The 18,650-nt window shown below is 41.1% G+C and overlaps 2 protein-coding genes across 4 annotated transcripts in view; one reads left to right on the forward strand and one right to left on the reverse strand.

Annotated features, from left to right (window-relative positions):
- The window catches only part of SNAP23 (synaptosome associated protein 23), a 38,747-nt gene extending 32,720 nt beyond the window's left edge, over positions 1–6,027 (forward strand). Inside the window, exons 6-8 of the mRNA XM_075530722.1 lie at positions 2,004–2,159; positions 2,786–2,930; positions 4,610–6,027. Of these exons, the coding sequence (XP_075386837.1) occupies positions 2,004–2,159; positions 2,786–2,930; positions 4,610–4,675 (367 nt within the window). The 3' untranslated portion in view covers positions 4,676–6,027. The remainder of the gene's footprint in view (positions 1–2,003; positions 2,160–2,785; positions 2,931–4,609) is intronic.
- Positions 6,028–13,500: 7,473 nt separating this feature from the next.
- Positions 13,501–18,633, reverse strand: LRRC57 (leucine rich repeat containing 57). Of its 3 annotated transcripts, none has more exons than XM_075532173.1 (6): positions 18,557–18,633; positions 18,200–18,305; positions 17,953–18,091; positions 17,117–17,385; positions 14,718–14,903; positions 13,501–14,382 (listed from the first exon to the last, which is right to left on the reverse strand). In XM_075532173.1, exons 2-6 carry the CDS (start codon positions 18,281–18,283, stop codon positions 14,341–14,343), a joined length of 720 nt encoding a protein of 239 aa, XP_075388288.1. In that variant the 5' UTR covers positions 18,284–18,305; positions 18,557–18,633; the 3' UTR covers positions 13,501–14,340. The 3 variants fall into 3 exon arrangements, with proteins under 3 accessions (XP_075388288.1, XP_075388289.1, XP_075388287.1); XM_075532174.1 differs by having other exon boundaries at positions 18,573–18,591; XM_075532172.1 differs by having other exon boundaries at positions 18,395–18,587.
- Between the last annotated feature and the right edge of the window lie 17 nt (positions 18,634–18,650).

Consider the following 18,650-nt stretch of genomic DNA (forward strand, 5'->3'; position numbering starts at 1 on the left):
TGGGAAAAAAGAGAAAAGAAAAAATGTGTTACAACAGGTTTGAAAGTAAACATGGCCAACCTAGTGTACAGCTGTAAAAAGAAAACCAGTCTTTTGTACTTTTTCATAGTGAAAGACCATCTTCAAAGACCCAGCCCTCTTAAAGAGGAAGGCGTTTGATAACCAGTTCTGGCTTCTTGGTTTATATATCGTGCGTTAATTGAAACTCATTTACATTATCACAACTCATTTTCATATTTTCACTTATATTTCATTGTGGAATGAAGAATTTTTAACTAAGAAATTTTAAATGTTACCCCTTAAGGTTTGGAAGGAGGTTAGAGCTGTGTGTGTGCCCCTTCATAGACCAGGACCCCCACACACATCCTGTCCTGTCTATTTCTCTATCTGGGATAAGACTCTCAGGAACAGTGTCATACATATTATTTAGTGACTTGAATTCCTGCCTTCTCAGTTCCATCTTTTCCACAGTTTGATATCCTGAAACTAGTCCCACATTTCTTGTATTATTTCTAATACTTCTGGTTATTAAGTTTCTGACAAACAGATAGATTGTTTGCTTTGTTTACCAGGTATTATTCTCTTTAGAATTTTGCCTTGGGACCTATCTTATATATTGACAGAGTCCATATAAATTTGTCTCACTAAAGTGACACAATTGTCATAAGGAAATATTCATTTAAAAGACATTTATCCCACATTGGTCTAGGAAGGATTTAAAACGTCTTAAATAGGTTAATGAATAAAGCAATCAGCATAACCGGAATCTGTAATGGCCAGAACTTGAATCGAAAGAAAGGCACAGTGAGAACTAACAGGTGTTTCAGTGTTCATAGCAGCCTTTTCAGTGCTTCGTAAAAAAATTGAAGTATCTTTCCTATAACATTAATGATTAAGGTCAAAGATCTTAGTTTGCTAAAAATGAATCTGCAGATTAGATGTCCATTGAGAAAGTAGCCACTATTTTCAAAGAATCTGTCTCTGCCATTTGAAACATGCTCACTTACAGACAATGTAAAATAAGTCAGAGGTCAACATTTTAGCCATGCAGACCAAACCGCATATGAAACACGTTTTGAGTCACTTTTCTGTGCAAGTGATCGAAAAATCAGTGCTCTGTGCTCTTTCTTTTCCTTGCAGTTGCACTAGTTCAGGTAGTAAATTTCAAGGCAAAATTCTAGCTTTGACTGATGAAATCTTTCCATTACTTCTAAAGCATATGATTCATTTTTAAAAAGCTTAGATTTAGTGTTTTCATTTTTAATGAAAGGGAGAAGTAAATTCTTAAATGAAAAAAAGCCCTAAATCAGATTTGGTAACAGTATGGCCAAGGCAGGCAATTCACTCATTCATCACCTGAGTCTCATGATGCTTGCTTGTTTTAGGAAAACTTTGTTAAAATATAATGCAAATTTTTAAATTACAAAACTGAACAGTTGGAACCACTCTGGTTCAAATGAGAGTGGGCAGCTGGTTTCTAAATATTACTCTCTCTCAGGCTTCTTCCTCTTCCATCCTTTCCATCCCTCATCAGCCTCTGCGATACCTCTAAAGAACCTCTTAAGGCCTCTGGCATACCTCTCCTAGGTGATTTTTTTTCCTCTAGGGCTTAGTGCATTTTTCTGGAGTGTGCCAGAGACTAACGTGCCTGAAAAGTAAATTTATTTCATTTTGATATTTAACAGTGTAATGAAAATTTGGTAAAAGAAGTATTTGAAATTAAAAATTATTTTTAATGTCATTCACCTGATATTATCGTTTATCTTATTTATTTCCAGGGACAATAATGTAGGCAATCTACCCTGTTTTTGTTTGTTTTTAATCTACCCTATTTTAACACAAATAACTAGTGTGTTCTGCTTTGAGGAAACCGCACAATCCCCTTGCACTTTAGCTTCCTATGAGCTACTGTTGGGGTGCTATGGCCACCCTCAATTAACAAGCACTGTGACTTATAATGCTTCCTCTCCGGCTTTTCCATATGTCTTTAATATTGTATACAGGACGAAGAACTTTGAGTCTGGTAAGGCCTATAAGGCAACATGGGGAGATGGAGACAACTCACCTAACAATGTAGTGTCTAAGCAACCAGGCCGGGTGACAAATGGCCAGCCTCAGCAAGCAGGCTCCGGAGCCGCAGGAGGTGGATACATTAAACGGTAGGCCAGCTCCTCTTGATTGTTTTTACCTCCTTTCTGAAATAGCTCACTCAGGATACAACTGTATGGGAATCTTAACCCATCCTTTGGAAATTGCAATTTTTTTTCATTAAAAAAGGAGTTTAAAGTCTACCTTTTAATCGCATATTGACAAGCGCTGTTGCTCTCAGATCAGTGGATCTCAACCTTCTTAATGCTGTGAAACTTTAATACAGTTCCTCAGGTTTTGGTGACCCCCAACCATAAAATTATTTTTGTTGCTATGTTATAACTACTTTTGCTACTGTTATAAATCGTAATGTGAATATCTAATATGCAGGATGTGTTAGGCGACCCCTGTGAAAGGGTCGTTCAACCCCCAAAGGGGTTGCAACCCACACGTTGAGAACTGCTGTCTTAGATGAACTGTCTTGTCGTTTTTGCCTCCTTTCTGAAACGGCTCACTCTGCATACAAGTATATGTAGTTTAAAGTGTACCTTTTAATAGTATATTGACAGTCGCTGTTGCTCTCAGATGACTCGAAGACACCTGCCAGCATTATTTTTATGAAAACTAAATCCAAACAGTTCTTTTATAACTCACCCACTGAATTAACCACTGAATTCACTTTTTTTTTTGGTGACAGTATAACTAATGATGCCAGAGAAGATGAAATGGAGGAAAACTTGACTCAGGTGGGCAGTATCTTGGGAAATCTGAAAAACATGGCCTTGGATATGGGCAATGAGATTGAGTCTCAAAATCGACAGATAGACCGGATCACAGAAAAGGTACAGGCTGCTTATTGCCCCAGGAAAATGGGAAAGCCAGTGGAGTGTTTGTGGCATTGCCAACAGTGCTGGTCCTTTGGGGGAAACCAGCAGGAGGTTGACAATTGGAATTTTGATGAGGTAGCACTTTGAAGAACAGTAACCAGGTCCTCAGCTCTGGCTGTCAGCAGCTGGTTCATTTTGAAATCAGGACCTTGCAATGAAGTACTGTTACTTAAGCCTTCCTATTTGAAGTTCAGAATTTAACCTAAGCACAGCAATTGTTTTTCTAAACAGAGACAGTTCTTGTTTTCATTTGTCACTTTAATTAGTAATAAATGAGGAGCCCCAGAAAGGAGCCCTGGTAGTGCTGTGGGCTAGACCTTGGGCTACTAGCTGGCAGTTCAAATATACTGGCCACTGTGCCTGATAAAGATGGATGGTCTTGGACTTGATGACAGGGGGCTTTGTTCTTCTAAATGTATACGAGTTCTGGTGGCACGGTGGTTAAAGCACTGGGTTACAAACTGAAATGCTCGTGGTCCACACATACCTGCTGCTCCAATAAAGAACGCGGTAGTCTGCTGCATAGCCTTACGAGGCAGTTCTGGTTTGTCCTGTAGGGCCTTATGAGCTGTAATTGGGCAGACTAGAGTTTGTTTGGGTTTGAGGGCTGGGGTGGGGTGTATGCAAATAGTTAAGTGCTTGACTACTACAAGCTGAAGGGTTAGTGGTTCGGACTCAGTGACATCTTGTAAGATGAACCTGATGATCTGCTTGTGCTCCCCCGGGGCACAGTTCTGCCTGTCCACGCTCATGGGTGGCCATGAGTCAGAATTGATTCAGTAGCAACTAACACCAAAAGCAAAGCAGTAAATTCCTGAATCCTTATCTCATGAAAGAGTAAATGAAAATCAGTTCTGCAGCCACACCGAGTGGCATCTGTGAAGATACACAAAATATTCTTCTTACAAACAGTATGATTCATATGTACATGTACATTTTTTAACCTCATACAATACTGAGAATGAAGCTGTTCTCAGTGTTTTGGAGTTTTATATCACGTAACTAGAATCCATTCTTGTTAGTTCATTAAGATCTCTCTGGTTGTATGAGCCCCTAATAAATTGTTAAAATTAAAAAAAAATCTCTCTGGGGTGAGTTTTTGAACTTGTTGACTGTTAGATTGTTTACAGTGGGCGTCACTGAGGGAAGCAATAGTTTAAAGGTGCGTTTAGGGCTGTAGTCTGGGCTTAGGCGACACAGGTGGTACAACTGTTCTAATTCAGACGTTGGTGTGGGTGGCACCACATCTGTTCTCAAGGTTTCTGTGAAGGTTATTTTGGACTCAGGCTCAGTACAGAGGACGCCCACAGCTCAGATATACAGCAGAGGAGTATTTTGATTATATTTCATTGCATCTAAAGTGCCATTATAAGATGCATGCCAGTTTTAGAGATGTGTTAAACTATTATGAAATAGTTAGATGGATGGAAGACTTTTAAGTTTTTCTTCAAATTTTTGTTGTATTTATAACCAGGGATGTTTTCAAATGACTTTGATGTTCTGTCACCTCTTGCCCAATGACTTCAAGCGTCTCTGTGAATTTTCTCTGTCAATCATTACCGGTGTTTAAATGTTAACTTTTATTAGAATGAATTACCTTGTGAAGTAATGCTGATATCTTTTTTCTCCCCCAGGCTGACACCAACAAAGATCGTATTGATGTTGCCAACGCCAGAGCCAAGAAACTCATTGACAGCTAAAGCCATCGCTGTACTTTATCCTTTATTTACTTCCTTAGCTTCTCCTACAGAATCATCACCTTTTCAGAGTTCGAAGTGTTGGTCACACAGTCTTCTCGTTGGGAGAGAATGTGGAAGACAGGCCAGGGGAGTGAAAGGCCCTGATCTTTCCTTTTCCTTTTCCTTTGAGGACAGGACTGTGCTGCTCAGCCCGCCTTCCGGTGTTCTTCCTCTTTAACTCATCCTCCAAGATTGATTTTCATACATCACACATTGTGTTGTTTTGCCTTTTCCTTGCTTGCTCTAGCAGGTTCTTTTGCTTTCGAGATTTGAAAGCATTGCCAAAGATAGCCACGAAGAAGGAAGCTGTAGATTTGATTTTTCACATGTGTGAGAAGGGGGGATACAATTCCGCAGGCTTTAACGCCGACAATTACACAACTGTAATCAAGGTCTAGTTGGGTTTAGTTTTTAATTCTAGTTGCATTTATTGCAAATTTAGGCTAAAGCCTGCTTTTGGAGTTTTGCATACAGTATTTTTGTAATCCCAATTTTGCAAGCTCTACTCCTAAAAGGGGAACAGAATGAATTTTGTTGTAGCGAGCTAATTTCTGAACTCTTAGTGATTGATAGATGTACATAGATTCTGTGATCCCCTTTCATATTACACCATTCAGGAATACTTTGTATAAACAAATGATTTTTTATTTTCGTATTCTTAGAGTATCATGGTCCCATTACAGGCCTTTAATTTGTTATTCTTTGAAGAAAAAATGTAAATATGTGTGTGTAACATGAGAAATCTCTCTCTAAAACAGGGCTTTTTTTTTTTTCAAAGTTTGACAAAGTATATCAAGTGAATTCAGATTTACCTCAATGCCAAGAATTATGTTTAGGTAGGAAAAAAAAGGAACATATTTTTATCTCAGGTAGAAAAATTTTGCTTTGAGTTTTACATAGCTTAGACTTTTTTTTAAACTAGAGTGTATTCTGTTTAACTAAAAGTGATTTGTTGGAAAATTATGCCTTTGGTTTAATTATTGATGATTGTATCATTCTCTTAGTCTTGTATATTCTCTTAGCCTAAACGAGTAAAAAAAAAAATTGCCTCCAGAATCCCATTTATTTAAACCCTGAGAAGTGTTATGAGAATCTGATTCATATTTGTTACTTTTATTTAAAAACTACCATCTGTATACTTCAAAGCGATTCATGTGGATAGATTTGGCCGTTAACCAACTATTTGATATTTACAATTAAAATATGTAACTAACCAATGGAATTTTTCTTCTAAATAGGTAACTTTTTTGTGTGTGACTATTATTTTGAGGGCAGGAATTTAGTCAGCTTTTAACAAATTTAATAAAGCAAAGGTCTATAAATCATGAAACATTCCAACTTGGAAAGTGCCTTTCTAATTTTCTTTGGAAATACAGGGTTTTCTTTCTATGGTTTGTCATGTCACTTTTAAATCATTACTAGTCTTTTATGCATTTGGCTTAGTACACTGGCGACTCAAAGTATAATGGTTATCAGTGAGAACTACAGCCCACTTCCTAGGGAAGACTCAGTGGACATAAGAACTTCCAAAGGCCGAAGAGGAAAATATCTAACATGAGGTACAATTAGGCTCTCTGTAATAGATGTACTCCACGCTAGAACCAGTAGTGGGAGATGATGGTAATGTATAAAGGAAAAAGGTGTAAAACTGAGGATTCTGCTTCCCCTAAACTCCATTCCTAAAGCAGTAAAAAGTACTGTTTTAATATCTTGTGTAAAGGAAGTAGTCCTAGGGTATCATATGCTGCCTCACAGTGCAGGGTATTAGTTAGAAGCATGAGTAAGACGGTGTGCATTTATACTTTCACTCAGCCACTTGTGCCTTAGACTGTCAACCTGTATCTGCCCCTCGAGTTCTTTCTTGTAAAGGGAATGATTCCGGTCTTAAAGCATTGTTATAGTTGATGTGGTAACGCATGTAACAATGGGACAACCAAGGCAAAGCACTGGGGGAGTGCAGCAGAACAGCAAGGGATTGGAGTGGCAAGTTCCCCAGGGAATGCTGAAAGTGGACTTTGGGGCCAAGGTGTGGTGCCAAAACAGACTGGACTGGAAAACACTCCTAAGGGCCAACAAACTATCCTTGCACTAGCTACAAGCTTTTCTTTCGTGATGTGTTTTGTTTTGTTCTTTGCCAGTGGTTTGTTTTTGTTGTTTTGTTGTCTGGTTGTATATTGTTGCTTTGTTTTCCTCTGTCTTGTTTTCGTGCATGTTATTGTCTCCACAGGTCTGTCTAAATAAGACAGGCTGGATGATCTATCTGGAGGAAAAACAATGGGACCGACAGTTCCAGGGGGACTTAGGGTGGGGGGAGGTAGGGGGGTGAGGAAGTGGTATTAACAAACACAGGGACAAGGGAATAACATGGGACCCAAAATGGTAGTGAGGGGGGAGTGGCAGACCTGGTAGGGAATGATCAAGGGTAAGGTTGCGTAGAGAAGAGGTATAGCTGTAACCCAGGTGGGGACGGAGCATGGTAGTAGGGCAGGAGGAAAGTCAAGGGAGATGGAAGAAAGAGCTAGGAGTCAAGGGGTATTTTTGGAGGTCTAGACAAAGACATGTACATGCAAGTATATATATGAGGATGGGGAAATAGATCTATGTATCTATATTTATAAGTTTAGTGTTAAGGTGGCAGAATGACCTTGGGCCTCTACTCAAGCACTCCCTCAATGCATGAATACTTTCTTTTATTAAATTTGCACTCTGTGATGCTCACCCACCCGACACAACTGCTGAAGCCAAAGTGGGTGAACAAGTGAATGTGGTGAAGAAAGCTGATGGTGCCCGGCTATCAAAAGAGATAGTGTCTGGGGTCTTAAAGGCTTGAAGGTAAACAAGCGGCCATCTTGCTCAGAAGCAACAAAGCCCACATGGAAGAACACACCAGCCTGTGTGATCGAGTGGTCCCATAGGGATCAGTTATCAGGCAACAAAGAACAAAAAATCATATCATTGGCTGCACACCTGCATGATACGATCGCCGAGGACAAATGGGTGCCTAAGCAAATGTGGCGAAGAAAGCTTATGGTGCCTGGCTATCGAAAGAGATAGTGCTTGTGTTCTTAAAGGCTTGAAGGTGAACAAGCGGCCATCTAGCTCAGAAGCAATAAAGCCCACATGGAAGAAGCACACCAGCCTGTGCGATCAAGAGGTGCCAAATTAAGAAATATATATATTTATATATTATTAATTATATAAATATTATATATATATATACACACACACACACACCATAGTGAATGAAGGGGGAAGTGCAGAGTGGAGACCCAAGGCCCAAGTGTCGGCCACTGAAGATCCCCTCATAGAGGGGTTTAGGAGAGGAGATGGCTCAGCCAGGGTGCGATGAAGAATACGGCTTTCCCCCAGATCCTGGATGCTTCCTCCCCCCAACTACCATGATCCGAATTCTACCTTGCAGGGCTGGATAGGACAGAGGCTGTGCACTGGTACATATGAGGGTTGGAGATACAGGGAATCCAGGGTGGATGATACCTCCAGGACCAAGGGCGTGAGGGACGATGCTGGGAGAGTGGAGGGTGAGTGGGTTGGAAAGGGGGAACTGATTACAAGGAGCCACATGTGACCTCTTCCCTGGGAGAGGGACAGCAGAGAAGGGGGGAAGGGAGACCCCGAATAGGGCAAGATATGACAAAATAACGAGGTATAAATTACCAAGGGCATATGAGGGAGGGGGGAAAAGGGAGGGAGGGGGGGAAAAAAAAAGAGGACCTGATGCAAGGGGCTTAAGTGAAGAGCAAATGCCTTGAGAATGATTGGGACAGGGAATGTATGGGTGTGCTTTATACAACTGATGTATGTATATGTATGGATTGTGGTAAGAGTTGTTGGAGTCCCTAATAAAATGTAAATGAAGAAAAGAGGAGAACAAAACAACAATGGGACAGTGCTTGGCTAATGTAAGAGCTTAATGATAGCTCTTATCTCTAACTGACCAAGGCTCAAGGATCCCTTTGTGAATTAGTGAAAGCCCCTCTTCTGAGAAAAAATGGTCACATCGTCTGAATTATGTACAAGTGAGAATAATGGAGAAAATCAATCCACAGATCCCAGCTCATGAACTTCACTCAAATTCCTGCTATTGAGAAAAAGGAGGAAGGGTAATAGTAAAGTGGTTAAAAATACAAGATCTGGAGTCTGACTGTCTGGGTTCAGATCAGAATTGCATCCTTTTCCAGCTGTGTGCCCGTAAGCATACTCCGAACCTCTCTGGTCTCTATTTCCTTGCCTGTCCAGTGGCTGCAGAAGGGCTAATTGAGTTAAATATTAAAGATACTGTTTCTCTGGAATGGCGAATGGCTATAAAATATTTCACCTCGTCCTTTTTGGCGCAGTATGGACATGACTTCCTCTCTGCCAAGTTTAGAATCATACAAATTGCGAGACTTCATTCTGAAGAGAAATCTAAAAGCCTAACAAGTATAACATCCTATGTGCACCATAAGCAAGGCTAACATGGCTTGTAGGTTGACATTAAAATCCAATTTTCTGGGGAAAAAATGTTGCTAGGGGTATTTAAAAATCTATCGTAAGGATAACAGGAATGAATCCAGCCACATGGCGATGGATAAAACATAACCTCCCCCCCTTTTTCAGTCATTTCGCTAATCCTCTTCTTCTTTTTTTTTTTTTTGATTTTTTCCATGTGTTTTTTTGCCATTCCATATAATTTATTTCTTTTTTTTTAAATTTTAACAATTTATTAGGGGCTCATACAATTCTTATCACAGTTCATACATATACATACATCAATTGTATAAAGCACATCTGTACAGTCTTTGCCCTAATCATTTTTTTCTCCTCTTTTTTTACATTTTATTAGGGACTCATACAACTCTTATCACCATCCATACATATACATACATCAATTGTATAAAGCACATCCATACATTCCCTGCCCCAATCACTCTCAAGGCATTTGCTCTCCACTTAAGCCCCTTGCATCAGGTCCTCTTTTTTTTTCCCCTCCCTCCCCTTTCCCCCCTCCCTCATGTGCCCTTGGTAATTTATACCTCGTTATTTTGTCATATCTTGCCCTATCCGGAGTCTCCCTTCCCCACTTCTCTGCTGTCCCTCTCCCAGGGAAGAGGTCACATGTGGATCCTTATAATCAGTTCCCCCTTTCCAACCCACTCACCCTCCACTCTCCCAGCATCGTCCCTCACACCCCTGGTCCTGAAGGTATCATCCACCATGGATTCCCTGTACCTCCAGCCCTCATATGTACCAGTGTACAGCCTCTGTCCTATCCAGCCCCGCAAGCCAGAATTCGGATCATGGTAGTTGGGGGGAGGAAGCATCCAGGATCCGGGGGAAAGCTGTGTTCTTCATTGGTACTACCTCGTACCCTAATTAACCCATCTCCTCTCCTAAACCCCTCTATGAGGGGATCTCCATTGGCCGACACTTGGGCCTTGGGTCTCCACTCTGCACTTCCCCCTTCATTTAATATGGTATATATATACATATATACATATATACATAAACATACACACACTTATATCGTTGGTTTTTTTTTTTTGCATGATGCCTTATACTTGGTCCCTTGGCACCTCGTGATCGCACTGGCCGGTGTGCTTCTTCCATGTGGGCTTTTTTGCTTCTGAGCTTGATGGCCGCTTGTTTACCTTCAAGCCTTTAAGACCCCAGACACTATCTCTTTCGATAGCCGGGCACCATCAACTTTCTTCACCACATTTGCTTATGCACCCGTTTGTGTTCAGTGATCCTATCATGGAGGTGTGCAGTCAATGATATGATTTTTTGTTCTTTGATGCCTGGTAACTGATCCCTTTGGGACCACTCGATCACACAGGCTGGTGTGTTCTTCCATGTGGACTTTGTTGCTTCTGAGCTAGATGGCCGCTTGTTTATCTTCAAGCCTTTAAGACCCCAGTCACTATCTCTTTTGATAGCCGGGCACCATCAGCTTTCTTCACCACGTTTACTTGTTCACCCACTTTGCCTCCAGCCGTTTTGTCAGGAGAGTGAGCATCATAGAGTTCCAATTTAATAAAAGAAGGTATTCATGCATTGAGGGCGTGTTTGAGTCCGCTGATTCCTGATGAGTTCCACTCCTAAATCGTTTTTTTTTTAACTTGTGGTAGTTTTTATTTTAAGCTTAATTTACTCCCGAGCCATAGTTTTTGCGTTGTTCAGTTTCTTCTGTAAAACATCCTCTCTTCTGGCTTAAGAACAAGTTGGTCCTTTTTAGTAAGGATCATTTCTATGTGGCGGGGAGCATGGACTCTGTATGTGCTCATTGACTAGAAAATCCCCATCAAAATCTTTAAACTCAGCATTACTTTCGGCAGTTTGAGACATGTGCAGCAAAAATTACGTACTCTTTTTGGGCCTGGACACACCTACCAACCTCTGTAACGTTGGGACAGCACACACTGGCTCTACAAAATTACGTTTTAAATACTTGGTGGCTTTTGGATATTTAGACCCTCAATAGCCTGGGCAATTTCCCTGGTGTCCACTTGGACCTGAGGATCTGACTAACTTGATTTGCATGATTGTGGGGTTTTCTGGGTCAAGTGAGTAGCAAACCATTTTGGCATTTCACCTTAGGCTGTTACCGGGGGAGCCCTAAATCTCTTTAAGGAAATTTTGTGCATAAGTCATAATAGGTATAGTTCCTATTTAATGTCACTGGAATGCATTAGCATGTACCTTGTATGCATAAAAAGCACTTTCAGATATATATCTTTAAAACCCAGAACATTAACATGATACAGTAAAAATAATTATTGTATTTTGATGTGTGCCATAAAGGTGGGCCCATTTTTATTATGAACCATTCTTTGTACCTTGAATTTTTAATGTCAGTGACTTGGGGACTGTATATACTGTTTTCAAATTCTTGCGATAGAAAAACGACAAGTCACTCATCACAGGTCTGGCTCTCAGTATTTTAAGTGGTGTACAAAGGGACACCCCATTTGGAGGAAGTATCATTGTAAGTTGTCTATATTTGTTTGGGGGTCACTCTCCTTAGGAATGTGCAGCTAAGGGTTAAAAACCAGAGCGCCTCACTGAAGTTTCCATCAGTTTTTAGAATTTTAACAGTTTGAGCTTTATTTTTGACATTAAACCCCCTTACGTTTCTAGCCTTATGATGTCAGTAATCTTTATTCCTAATAGCTGGGCCTTTTTGTTTTCGTTCCCACAGTTTTAAAGTCAGTTTTGTCTCCAACTCTGATTTTTCTGTGAATTTTGACTCTCCTTAAACTGCAGCTTGTCAGCCATCCTATTAATTACGTTCAGAATTAGTTTCTTTAAAAGCTCTTGCCTTTAGGTCACTACTTACTATGATTTTAGCTTTATCCCAATTGCATTCCTTATCAGATTGACAGTTCTCAGATTGACATTCTGGTTTTTATATCCTATTTGTTTAGTGCTTTTTTTAAATGTAGCACTGCTCTAAGCCTTCTATTTTTGTACAACTCAACTTTTATGCTAAGCACATGAAATAAATAGCACCATTTAGTTGAGTGCTTTGTGACAAGCACTATGCTAAAGTGCTTTTAAATATCTTTTCACCATATCCTTGTAGCATACCTGAGAGGTGGGAGGCAAATTGCTCAAATTCATAAAGCTGTAAATGCAAAACTTGGATGAAAACCTCTGGATCTTTCTGCCAAGGTCTGTGCTCATATTCAATATACTGATTTCTAAAACTAAGATCTAACAAATTGGGGTAACAGAGCTGGTGGCCAAACTAAGAATCTTAGTCCCTACACCACAAATCAAACTACTCTGTTAGCTCAGATCTGTGCTACTTGTGCAGTGTAACTTTGGGCCTATTACTTAATGTAGGTTCAGTTTCAAGGGGCTCAGCTTAGCAAGAGACCAATAATACAGACTGAGCTGTGCTACTGTAACAGATGGGGGAACAGTTAAATCTGCTAAGACTTAGGAGGCTTACCACACAAATCTGCAGCATGTTAGAGAGAGAGGGCATGTGACAGGTTCAGGAAAGAGCATGCACCGGGAGTTTAGGGAGAACATAGCTGGGCAGGCAAATGCAGGTGAGAAAAGGGTGTATGGGATGTGAAAGGGCATAGTAACTGATTCTCAAAGGGATAGGGACACAGATTTTAAAAGCTCCAATTAAAAACAAAAATAACCCCAATTAACAGTTATATTAAGACATTTATGCTAAAATCTCTTGTTTATTAGATGAGAAGTACTGAAGAAATATTTAGAGGACTGTTAATTGATGAGCTGATTAATAATTATCATATGACTTTAATAAAATATTGAAATTAATAAACTGGCACCTTCTTGTCCTTCCCCAAATCGAGAACAAGAGGAAAATAACATGGGAAAAAGAATATCTAAGCCAGATTTACGGTTAGACTTCCTCATTGATTAAGCAGGCTCTCGTGATCTCTATGCTGTAATGGCTAAACTGGACTAGTAAAACAAGAACTGTAAGTGTAAGGTTCTGAGTAGCTGGAGAAAACGTCAGAGAATGGTAGCTTTCTAAATGCCCTCCGTGACCCTCTGAAGTCATCCACCTGTGTACCTTCAGGTTTGCTTCATAGCGTGGTTCATAGATCACAGAATGTCTCTACCACCAGTCACATAAAGGCAGCTCACTAGCAAGAACACTAGCAAGAACATGAAACGTACTCCCATTCATTCACTTTCAAAGTTCAAAGAACAAAGCGCCACTTCCTGGTTAAAGTTCTCCTGTCTTCTTTTAAAGGATTAATTAACTGTTTGCAGCCAGAGTTCATTAAAAATTCTTTATTTAGTATATTCTCTCACCCAGAGAATACACTTGATAAACATAGATCGTTTTAAAATATTGTAGCAATAGTTTCTTGAAAGGTAGTTTGATTAGTAGAGTTATAAATACAAAAAGAGGAAAGGGAAATAAGACATTTTAAACAAAAACTCAGGAAGATCTTGATTATTAAAATTCCTTTTCTCTTACAAGTTTTGCATATACGGTTTCTCTCTTCAGAGACCTTTACTAATAAGGCACCTGCAATAGTCAGAGCTTGCTAGTGCAGCCTTGGGGAGCATCTCCTAGTGTTGTCGGATGCTTCTCTGACAAAGCACACAGCCCAGACAGACAGTCCCATATTATTTAGGTACATCCTAAATTCTACAGACAACTGATGGACAGGAATGAAATCACAAATCCTTCAATTAACCAAGCAGCCTAAACAAACTTTGAATTTCATAGACAGGTGAAGTGTTTACAGAGATGGAATGGCAGTTGACTATGAGAGCTCACACTTTAAAACTAAAACTGAAATTTCAAACGGTGGTGTTGAGCTGTTTTGTAACTAGGCAGCACCCCCTCACGATACAAATAGCAACTAGCTTCTGATTTCTTCAAGCCAACAAATGATGTTTTCAAGATCAGCATTGCCCATTGCCCTATCCATGATTCCAAATGGAGGGCCCTTCCCATGTCTTGATCTTTTCCTCTTAGCTTATCTGAAGTGATGCTTGTTGAGTGAACTATCTCCCGGAGTGTCAGCTCGCACCTTACTGCAGGTATCCTTGACAAGGGCAGGAGCCTTTCATTCAGCCAGGTTCCCAGTTAGTGTCCTATAAGGTTCCCATGCTCCCGGAGAACATCATGCAAACTTCTTCTTGGTGGCTGTGAACCTTTCCATGTACTAAAATCATGAAACAAGAATGTTTCCTATTCAGCACGGGTACATACAAGCAGGCGTTAAAAAGTTCATGGACAAATCCCCATTGTTTAATGCAAATATTCCAGGAACGTTCTGAAGCCCCCTCCCATAAGTTTGTTACTTAAGCTTTATGAGTTTTTCATTTTTAAATTTTATTGACTGGTCCTTCATTTCTTACAAACTCTACTAGCTATACTACTCATAGAATCTACCTCTAAAATCAGGAAACACATATCCTGTTGACGCTAAGAATGTTCATGTGGTTAACTTCATGCCTTCCTTGGATCGTTAGAACTACCGCATGCCCTAATACTCACCTTATCATAGCCTTCCAGTTCTCGAAGTTTCTTGATCTCAAAAAGATTGCCTTCTACAGCAAGCAAACAGATCTGGGAATCACTAAGGATACTCTGCGGAAGCATGCTGAGCTCAAGACAGTTCTCCTCCAGGCGAAGAACTTTGAGACGAGGACAGCATGATATCTTCACCGAGATCTGAGATATCTATCAAACACAGAAAAGCAGCAATAGGAAAAGGCACACTGGCTCCTTTCTGTATTAAAGACAATCCTTGGCTCATTATTTGTCCTCGTTCTCTCTCTTACCCCTCCATTATCTACTCCATCGTAACTGCTTTCATGAAGGGTCACCATATTATAAAAGCACCATGTTCACTATAGAAAATATGAAAATCAGAAATTTGAGGGAAAAAAGCTGCCTACCACCCAGAAGCAAGCACTATAACCATTTTGGTACATTTTTGGCCAGTTTCTTGTGTACATACATGCTGACCACTACTGCAAAGTCATGACTTCACTGCTCTATTATATTTGACGCACTTCCTTGAAACTCCCTTCTCGTGCTGAATTACTTGGCCTTTTCCCCTCATTGTTTAAAGTGTTTTCTATTTGGTTCCCTTTCTTACTCCTTTGGAAACTTAAAGCAGTAAAACAAAAATCAAGTAACCTAACCCACTATCATTGAGTTGATTCTGATTCACAGTGACCATTGACTCTACATCTTTATGAAATCGGACAGCCTTATCTTTTGCCGGAGGAACAGCTGGTGGCTTTGAACCAAGGACCTTGAGGTTCACAGACTAATGCCTGACCCACAGTACTAACAAGCAGTAGTTCTTAGTATTTCCTATTTGATCTTGTTCCTATACTTTCTCCTAGAAATCACACCCATCTTATACAGCTATTATTTATAACAAAAATTTGTATTTGCTTCTGTATCTGCTTGCTTCAATTCCACTATTTCTTGTAACTCTGGGTAAAATATTTCCAATTAGACAGCTCAGCAGGTCCATTCTGGGTAGCATCACCATTTATTTAGGGCCTCAAGCTTGATGCCAAGAATTTGTCTTTCACTCCTTATGCCTTATGAAGGCTGAACTTCGCCAAATTTTATTGACTGCCTGATCATCGCAGTCTAAGCAGTTCTCAAGATGTGGTCTCTCAGACGACCACTTGGGAACTTGTTAAATACAAATTCTCAGTTCCTTCCCAACACCTAGTGAATCTCAAGCCCTGAGGGAAAGGGGTCCAAATGAACCCTCTTGACAAGCCATCTGGTTTAGTTTCACAGTCTAAGAAACATTGATGCATCAACAGGGTGAATATGGAGCAAATAGATTCCAATTCATAGCAACTACTGCTACTCTTAAATGATTCACAAGCCACCCTCCCCACCCCCAAATGCAAGAACAAAAAACAGCCTCCACTTTATAGAGAAAAAGGCCAATCTCAAAGATTGTTTTATTATGTGAGGACACTCAGGCTTTTTCTCAAAACAGAAACTGGAATTTAATGTAAAATGAGACATTTTAGGAAAACCATTTCTAGCAGAAAGAATGATCCATAAAAGATTTGGTTTGCAGTAGTTTGCAATATAGTTTACGATGTACCAGCATCCATAACATCACCAAATGACTGAAAAACTAATTTCCTAAAATTCTTCAAACCAGATGCTGAATCTACTTGCACATAGCCATCTCTTACATTCTAGAACAGTGCTGCTCAGTAAGATTATTTACAATGATGGAAGGGTTCTATATCTGTACCATACAATATAGTAGCCACTGGTACTTGAAATGTAGCTAGTGTGACTTGAGAAACCTTATCTAATTTATAAAGCATAGTTACTATGTTTAATGTACCATATTTGTGGTTTATGCCTAAACCAAAGATTGTTTTCCAGCTAGAGTCATATTAACCAAAAAGTTTCCCAAATAAACAGATTTCAAATAATATAGTTGTCCAATAATGAACAACAGGAAACAAAGTTGCCTGTTTATCCCTGCAAAAGCAGGACATACTTGATGTGGTCAGAGAATGGAGCTAAATAAACTGATGTCCAATGCTAAGAGCTTATGAGTTCCAGTTTCTTGTCTACTTTATCTAACTGACACAGTTCCTTGGGAGATGACTGGGCATATTTGAGAAGGAGCTAAAGAGCTCTTCATCATTTGTGAGGCAGTAAGTTATTGTAATTCATTCACCATTATCCACCCCACACTCCAAAAAAACCTCTTACACAAGAAACAATATCTCAACTTATTCCAGGGCATTTTGGATTTCACCATTAGTCCAGCCCATAGAGTACTCTTCTTATCTAACCTCTGAAACCAGCTCTCCATGATTTGGGAACCAGGTGTTAAGAGACCCTAAACCCACACATGCTTTAGGGGAAAAAAAATCATTAAAACTCTAGACCTGGTTCTGGTTGAGGTTGAGTTCGATGACCTGCAGCTCCCCCACAAAGTCAGGTATACTCCGAATCTGGTTCTTGGAGAGATCCATCACATCCAGGTGCCGAAGGCTACAAAGTTGGGGGGGCAGTGCTCGGAGCTGGTTCCCTGAGAGGCTCAGGGTCTTGAGAGCAGAGAGTTGCCCAAAGGTAGACGGCAGCTCTCTCAGGTGATTGTTGTTTAGGCTTAGCAGCTCTAGTTTTTTCAGATTGCATAACTCATCAGGCAGAACAGCTGGCAAAGAAAATGTTTTAAAAACCTGAATGGAATCGTGCGGAAAACCACCTTGCTGAAATTCCTAAAGGCTATATGGAAGCCTGCTTCGCCTCCTGTTAAAATATATAGAATTCCTGCATGATGTGCCATTTTCTAAGTACTGCATCTGACCAAAGTAGTCTTCAGAAGGTGGGGGTACCATCAGAATTAGAAGCGCATTTGTATATAATGGTTTCCTTTGTAAAAGGGGCCGTGGCACAATCCAATAGCAATTTTGTGGGATTTAGAAGGCTCTCCTCTTCCCATTCTACCCCCACCCCCTCCAAATTAGTTGGCTCTGTTTACATACATTATATTCGAGATCGTTCTTCCCTCTCACGTCCAACTTGACCTAGTACCAATTATACCACCCGAGGAGGTTTGTAAGTGTAACCACAAGAATGAGCAAGCTTCAAGGATTCTGACGTGCTCCTCCACCTCGAGCCCTCAGAACTGTTTTCCAATCACGAAATCAGCTTGTAAGAGAAAACCACCCCTAAAACAGCTGATCCCTTAACAAAAGTTGCCCAGGCGCGGATGCCGTACTCAGTTTGTTGTTGTTCAGGGAGAGGCTCTTCAACAGAGTGAACTTCCCGATCAGCATAGGCGGCAGGCTGTCGATCTTGTTGTTGGACAAGTCGATGGTCCTGAGATTGCTCGTCAGCTTCTGTAAGTCTAAGGGGAACTGGAGACGGGGGTTCACAGCGTGGACACTCCCTCGCGGGAATCACTCCAGGGCTTCCCACCGCCCCGCGCCCCTTCCTTTTCCCAGTCGGATCCCTCCCTGGCTCACCTCTGTCAGCCCACGGTCCTTGAGCTGAAAGACGCCCGTTTTCTGCGCGGTTTCCACATGAGCTCGGAGGGCACTGTTCCCCATCCCTGTGCCGCGGCTCAGGTCCCTGCGGAAGGAAGCGCAACTGTCACCTCCCGGTTAGGGTCCCTTGCACTCCGTCGGCCCCCCGGCTGGCTCTCGGGCCCCCGGGGCCACCTCCGGCAGATCCCTGGACTCTGGGGCCAGCCCGGGAGCAGCGAGGACGACGGGGAAGGATTGACAGCTCGGCCACCAGCTCGGCCGCCGTCGCAGCTCTTCCGAAGCCAGATCTCTCCGGGAGCTCCCGGAAAAACGCGGAGCCCGGGCACCGCCTCCTACCCCTCAGTTCACAGACCCGCCCGGTCGAGGAAAGCCCGGGACGCGCGTCCGCCGGGATGCACCCCCTGCGCTTGCGCCGGGCAGGGAACGCCCC

Source organism: Tenrec ecaudatus, chromosome 14, assembly GCF_050624435.1.
Source record: "Tenrec ecaudatus isolate mTenEca1 chromosome 14, mTenEca1.hap1, whole genome shotgun sequence".
NCBI classification, from domain to species: domain Eukaryota; kingdom Metazoa; phylum Chordata; class Mammalia; order Afrosoricida; family Tenrecidae; genus Tenrec; species Tenrec ecaudatus.

Excerpts from the sequence above, each read along its gene's own strand:
- LRRC57 (XM_075532173.1), bottom strand. The coding sequence starts at position 18,283 with ATGGGGAACAGTGCCCTCCGAGCTCATGTGGAAACCGCGCAGAAAACG. Across the intron at positions 18,092-18,199 it reads AGGACCGTGGGCTGACAGAG|TTCCCCTTAGACTTACAGAA; the intron begins GTGAGCCAGGGA and ends CCCCGTCTCCAG. Across the intron at positions 14,904-17,116 it reads TCAACCTCAACCAGAACCAG|ATATCTCAGATCTCGGTGAA; the intron begins GTCTAGAGTTTT and ends TGTGTTTGATAG.